General features: G+C 38.7%; 1 protein-coding gene across 4 annotated transcripts; it reads left to right on the forward strand.

The window, feature by feature from the left end:
• The first annotated feature begins 233 nt into the window (after nt 1-233).
• On the forward strand, nt 234-5,601 carry LOC132037142 (transcription factor GTE4-like). Of its 4 annotated transcripts, none has more exons than XR_009409785.1 (6): nt 234-2,955; nt 3,063-3,108; nt 3,207-3,320; nt 3,443-3,516; nt 5,172-5,361; nt 5,453-5,601. XR_009409785.1 is itself a non-coding variant. In XM_059427600.1 (6 exons), the coding sequence occupies exons 2-5, from the start codon at nt 901-903 to the stop codon at nt 3,502-3,504; spliced, it is 2,277 nt and encodes a 758-aa protein (XP_059283583.1). In that variant the 5' UTR covers nt 234-761; nt 879-900; the 3' UTR covers nt 3,505-3,516; nt 5,172-5,601. The 4 variants fall into 4 exon arrangements, 3 of the variants coding, with proteins under 3 accessions (XP_059283583.1, XP_059283582.1, XP_059283584.1); XM_059427600.1 differs by having other exon boundaries at nt 234-761; nt 879-2,955; nt 5,172-5,601; XM_059427601.1 differs by having other exon boundaries at nt 235-1,300; nt 1,478-2,955; nt 5,172-5,601.
• Nucleotides 5,602-6,845: the final 1,244 nt, after the last annotated feature.

Below are 6,845 nucleotides of genomic sequence, written 5' to 3' on the forward strand. Positions count from 1 at the left end.
GAATGTATTATATTTTTTACTACTATAGAAGAAGTTTACATATTCCAAAAATTAGAGAAGATACATTTTATATACAAAAATAGTTAAAAATATTTAAAAACTTAATAAAAAAGTTATTATTTGACTGCCATTAATACTAGTGCTAGTATAATTGAGACTAATAAATAATTCTAATAATTCTATTTTGGGATGAACGAGTACATAAAAGAAAAGTAGGCGAGTAGAGTTCGGATCCAAAAGACAATTTCTCTCAATCGCTCGAAAATAAAATCTCCCAAATCTCACTCTCCCCAAATTCTTAAAAAAAAAAAAAATTAATTTTAATTTTTCTTATTTTCTCAATAGATCCTTCAACTTTTCCTAATTTTCGTTTTCGTCATTTCTATTCCGAAAAACCCTAATTCCTAAACGAAACCTTATCGATTCCGATCGAATTAGGTCTCCAAATTTCATTTCAAATCCAAAAATATTTTATTTTATTTTCTCAACAGATCCTTCAACTTTCCCTAATTTTTGTTTTAGCCTTCCTATTCTGTAATCGAAACCTTATCGATTCCGATCGAATTAGGTTTCCAATTTTCATTTCAAATCCTAAAACTTTTAATTTTAATTTTTTTCTTATTTTCTCAACAGATCCTTCAACTTTTCCTAATTTTTGTTTTTGCCTTCCTATTCCCAAAAACCCTAGTTCCGTAAAATCGAAACCTTGTCGATCTAGGTTTCCAATTTTAGGTTTTCGTCTGTTTTAAGGTTAGGGCTTAGTTTCTGTGATTACATGTATGTATCTATTCAGATGCAAATGATTTTAATTTTCATTTCGAATACATAGGGTTTTAGAGAGAAATTTTCGATTTTTTTAAGGGTTTTGGGTGTTTTAGGGTTCTGTAATTACGTGTATGTATGGATTCAAATGCAAACGATTTGAATTGTAGAGAAAGTATACGTTGGGGCGATAATTACAAAGTATATACACGTAAGCGCCGCCGCAAAACCCTAGAAAATACTAACACCACCACCGCCGATGACGTAGCAGTAATTCAATTTAGGGATTCTTCTCGTAAAGCTGAGGTAGTAGTAGTAGATGTGAGTAACGATGAATGTACACGTGGCAGTGAATTACGGGACCCAACAAATGTGGAGAATCATAGAGATGAAACACAAAGTTGCAATCTTGAAGTGGAGAATAATAATAATAATGGGTATGTTGTTATTTCAAGAATTCAAGATAGCGATGAACATACACGTGGCAGTGCTAGAGATGGGGAATTGCAGGAGGGTTCATGCAGTAGAGATGTGGAGAATCATAGAGATGAACCAGAAAGTTGCAATCTTGAAGTGGAGAATAATAATAATAATGGGTATGTTGTTATTTCAAGAATTCAAGATAGCGATGAACATACATGTGGCAGTGCTAGAGATGGGGAATTGAGGGACCCAACAGAGGGTTCAAGTGGTAGAGATGTGGAGAATCATAGACATGAAACACAGAGTTGCAATCTTGAAGTGGAGAATAATAATGGTTATGTCGTTAAGCCGGTTATTTCAAGAATTCAAGATAGGATTAGGATAAATTTAAAAGGTGTGAGGTTTAAGGATGAGATTAGAGAGCTTAGTACGAGCTTAGAGAGTGAGCTTGATCAAGTTAGGAGCTTGGTAAAGGAGGTCGAAGCTAAACAGTTTCAGCTGACGGCATATAGAAGTACTAGTATAAATGATGGTAGTGTTACTACGGTGCCTGGTGGTTCTATTAGCTCTTATAGTCATTCCCAGTATAACATGGATAATGGTGTGATCAAGAATAGGTCTTTAGTGCGAATGAATTCAGATGTGCGTTCTGTGGGGCACATTGGATCGAGGCCATTCCAGCGACCTAGTTTTCTAATTGTGGAAAATAGTAATGGTTCTAGTGACTTTATGGAGAAGGAGAAAAGGACCCCGAAGGCTAATCCGTATTACAGGAATTCAGAGTTTCTCCTCGGTAAGGATAGACTGCCGCCTGAAAGCAATAAAAGAATGAGGCCTAATGGGTCTGGGAAGAAGCATAGTGGTGATTCGGAGAACGGTTTTGGGTTTGGCTTTGATAAGCATAGACTTCAGGTGTTTAGGAATTGTGGCAGTTTGCTTGAGAGGTTAATGAAACACCAGCATGGTTGGGTGTTTAATGAGCCAGTGAACGCGAAAGCTCTTGGGCTGCATGATTATCATGTCATCGTTACTCATCCTATGGATTTGGGCACAATTAAGACTAGGTTATCTCAGAATTGGTACAAGTCTCCAAGGGAATTTGCAGAGGACGTGAGGCTCGTCTTTTATAATGCCATGACTTATAACCCTAAAGGGCAAGATGTTCATGTTATGGCCGAACATTTATCAGAGATTTTCGAAGAGAGATGGGCAGTTATAGAGGCCGAGTATAATTCAGATTGGAGGCACCAAACGTATCATGATGCTGGTACTCCCACTCCCACCTCAAGAAGGACCTCTTTTGCTCCTTCCTTTCTCCACACCCCAGTTACTTCTCATTCTCTTGCTCCAATTGCTCGTCAACTGCAGACTTTGGATAGATCTGAGTCAATGACTAGGCCGGTGAATCCCAGGATGAAGACTTCAAATATAGTTCATGTTGCTAGGACCCCAATTCCTAAGAAACCTAAGGCAAAAGATCCCAATAAGAGAGACATGACGTATGAGGAAAAGCAGAAACTTAGCACAAATCTTCAGGGTTTACCTACAGAAAAGCTTGATGCAATTGTTCAGATCATTAAGAAGAGGAACTCAACACTTAATCAAGACAACGATGAGATTGAAGTAGATATAGATAGTGTTGATGCAGAAACACTCTGGGAGCTTGATAGGTTTGTAACAAATTTCAAAAAGAGTTTTAGCAAGTACAAGAGAAAAGCTGAACTTGCTCTTCGAGCCAGGGAAGTAGCTGCTCAGACTGCTCGAATTGTGGTGAGATTTGTTCTTTAATCCTTCTGTTCACCCCCCCCCCCCCCCAACAAGTAGTCTTTGTGTGTTTGTCTGGTTGAGATGCTTAATGTGTGAAAATTACATTGTAGAACCTTACGTCAGAGGTTGCTGATGCACCGAGAGAAAATGGAACTGGTAAGTGTCTCATAGGAGGAATTGTTGTCTCGGATAGGTTTCAAGATTCATGCGTTAGGTAAAAAATACTCATTATACTTGCTACCTTGTATGAGTAGGTGAGAAGGATACAACTCCTGCTACCCTTGCAGAAGGTGGAAGACCGTTGGGTAGTGCAAGTAGGTCTAGCAGTTCAAGCAGTTCCAGCAGTGATTCAGGCTCATCCTCTAGCGGTAATTATGATACTCTCCTGCAAGTCTCAACACCACATGCATAATGATTGTTCATTGTTTAGCTGATTTTCAGCAAGTTCTTCACAACGTATCTCTAATTTAATTTGCTATACTATCTGCAGATTCTGATAGTGATAGTTCTTCAGCATCTGGATCAGAGGCGGCACATTCACCTAGGACATGATAAGCTCTTCATGTGAGTAAAGACTGATTTAGCTTGTGCAGGTGATCTAGCTAGTCTGTTTCCAGTTTTATGTTGTTAAAAACCTAGTGATAGTTGTCCCAAAAACTTTAATTAAGAAAGGACGAATTGTTCTAATATAATTTAAGCGATCAGCAAATTATGCTTTTTATTACATGAAAAACTCTTTACTTCTAAGGTTCTGCTTGTTTTCCGTGGTGATACTTTAACTTTTTGGGCCTTTTTCTGGCATCAATACAGAACCACCATGTAGATTGGCCATCTAAACGAGGGCATTTCCATAACCATGGTTATCCGTTGCTTCAGCGACTTAGTGATTGTACTGTCATTATGAAGAAGCTGCATAGATACGTCCATAATAAGCTGCATTGATAATGCATAAACATGGCGATAATTACATTTCTAGGACTTGCTGGCGATGTCAAAAACATAAATAAATTCTAATCGAAAAATAGACAAAGAGATGTGTCCCTTGTTCAAGAGTGACGATGGATTAATGTTTTATATTGTAGTAACCACAGCCAAAAGGAGAATTCGAATAGAATTGCAGGATTATTTTTTGCAGTCTCATTGTACTATGGCAGAAAGCATAGAGTGCATTATGTGAATAAACTTTCCTTATTATTCTACGAGGCAAATGAAAATTACACCTTTTTTTTTTTCCGTAGAAATCTTGTTTTGTATTGCACCTAAGGGTGTGGCCTAGTGATCAATAAAGTGGGATGAAATCATGGGAGACTATGGTTCTAATCCCGGTAGATGCAAGACGCTCAGTGATTTTTTGCCATCTGCCTAAGCATTGTTGGGCAGAATTACTCGGTCCTCAGCGGTTGGGAGGTAGCAGGTACCCAGTGGAATAGTTGAGATGCAAGCAGATTGGCCTGCCGTTAACAATATCGATCTTGCTTTGTGTTTCTACTTACAAACCTACATGTTTGGTTTTGGAACTCCACTATGTTCAGCTTAATCTGCAGGGGAAGTCAATGGATTTGACTTTTCCCGTAGAACCCCCCGATGACCTCTCTCCATCCTTCCGCAATTAAAAAAAAAAAAAAAAAGGAACAAGGAAAAAATATTCTACCTATACTATTTTCGTTAGTTGTTCTTGACTAGCATACAGTAAGGACGCTTGACTAGCATACAGTAAGGACGTTGCTTATTGAAAGAGGTTATATAATCATCAGCAGATCCACCCATTTCCTAGCCCTCTTGTTTCCTTAGGTACCCCTACTACCCACCAGGGAAGCATGTGCAGCAAGTTTCCCCTCCCTGGAACAAGGCACCCTTGCAATCGTCCTATCGCTCTTCTATCCACGCTGTTATTGTGGATCCCCGGTTATCTCATGCACTTAGGGACACCATTTTATAGCGAAAAGAAGGTGAATATGAGGTTGTTGCTTTTTTTTGCTTGCAATGTTTCTTTGCCCTTTGAATTTATCACTAAACTGGGACGGAGTTATTCTGTGAAACAAAGAGATTAGTCGGGGAAACTATTACGGTGTTACTTGATGGACTATTTCTTGATTTATTTTTGTTGGTTTGAGGCTCTGTATATTCTAGATTTTTTGCCTTCTATTTAACGGTGTCATGGTGTTTCTTGTCTATCATGAAGAAGTGTTGACTGCTGTGTAACTTTGTCTATTTTATAGCTTTTGCAGGAAAATTGATTATCAATGCATTGGAGCCGACGCCTGTTCAAACACTCGTCTGAAAGACGTCTTGTGACTCTTGCATGATGGTTTAATGAGCATATGAACTATTGGCTCTCCTACTTCTCATATAATTGTCAAGCTATACGCAGAAGGTGGTTATGGTGGCACTGTGAGATATTTAACACCTGTATGTTGCCAAGATTGCTTAACCAGTTTGAATTAAAATCTTTGTGCTGAAAATTTATCCATTTCAGTGCTCATTTTCATGCATTTGGCAGGATCATGCAAGGTCCTGCAGCTGTAACCTGGATGTACGAAGAGCATAATAGGCTGATGTGTATTGTTTGTTTGCTTTGGGAGTATTTATTGCATTGTATAAACACCATCAGGAATGGAAATGACAGTAAGTGTGTACATATTTTCTCAACTTTTGTCTGGCATAATCTGGCAGGTTATGGACTTCAGTATTGATAGGCGACTTTTCTTAACGGTATTTGCTTATTTCGAGCCTGAAAAGCCCTGTCATATGGCTTGCTCTGTACTTGTGAAGTTGGCCTTTTTATCTCTGCGTCGAAGTTGGTCCTATTCAAGTTCTCTTGATTCCTTATGTTTTTTCTGTCACGCCCCGAACCATGGCCTGGGCGAAACACGGCACTTCGGTACCACATCGTACGCGACCGAGCGAACCACGCATGGAAAGATTAATCATCATGAGGCATACATGAGCGGAAATATAGCATGAACGTGATGAGCTTTTATAAAACATGAGATGTCATAATAATTTAATGAAACACTTGTTTAAATCATAAATGCGGAAATAACATGAGTTGAGCCAAAGATGGCTAAACACCTTGCATGTCTAACATAACTAAACCCGACTAGTCTATGAAACCTCTAATCATGAATCTTGACCGGAAAACGTACTTGTCGGACAAGGCTCTTCAAAGATACCTTTAAATGCATGACTAGTAAAATAAAGATAAACGGCTAAACTCCGAACAAGATGGGGCTCACCAATGAGCCGATACGAGCAAATCCTGCGAGCGGATGCGGCGTCACGTAAATACGTACCACGCATCGTGAAATGCAGGCCCCCGGGCAATAAAAGGGGACGTCAGCACATTGAATGTACTGGTATGTAAAGCAACTGAATGAAATAACATGGGACATAAAGTAATAAAGATAAGAACTGAACGTGAAACTGAAACTTGGTTATGAGCATGAACATGAATACATATATAATATAAAGCATGAGTAAAAATATCATAAGTAGGGAGAGCAATAACTTATAACCGATACATGATGCAGTGCTTGCGTCCCGCCGGAGAACACTCGGATCCTTGCCGTGGAACATGAGATTTAATAAAATATGAAAGGATCCGGTCATTATGAGAGATCGTCGGGACATGGGTGGAGCGATCCTCATCCTACGGTGGCTACGTAGTTTCGGATCGAAGCCTTCCTCGGTAATTAAAGCAACTCCAAAAAAAAAAACTTGAACATGTAAAATAAGTGGCACTTGCTGCCCATGGTTTTCATGAATATAACTTGCTTGTATATGGATATCATGAATTATAGCTTACTTGCATGAACTTGTAAAACATGTATAGTATTTTCTTGAAAATAGCATAATATATCATAAACTAGCATGCGCATGAACCCATGGAATGA

This window comes from Lycium ferocissimum, chromosome 11, assembly GCF_029784015.1.
Source record: "Lycium ferocissimum isolate CSIRO_LF1 chromosome 11, AGI_CSIRO_Lferr_CH_V1, whole genome shotgun sequence".
NCBI lineage: Eukaryota > Viridiplantae > Streptophyta > Magnoliopsida > Solanales > Solanaceae > Lycium > Lycium ferocissimum.

What these genes read in the sequence shown, in the direction of transcription:
- LOC132037142 (XM_059427599.1), top strand. Translation starts at nt 901, where the DNA reads ATGGATTCAAATGCAAACGATTTGAATTGTAGAGAAAGTATACGTTGG. An exon ending in ACCGAGAGAAAATGGAACTG is followed by an intron (nt 3,109 to 3,206) that starts GTAAGTGTCTCA and finishes TTGTATGAGTAG; the next exon opens with GTGAGAAGGATACAACTCCT. An exon ending in TTCAGGCTCATCCTCTAGCG is followed by an intron (nt 3,321 to 3,442) that starts GTAATTATGATA and finishes TACTATCTGCAG; the next exon opens with ATTCTGATAGTGATAGTTCT.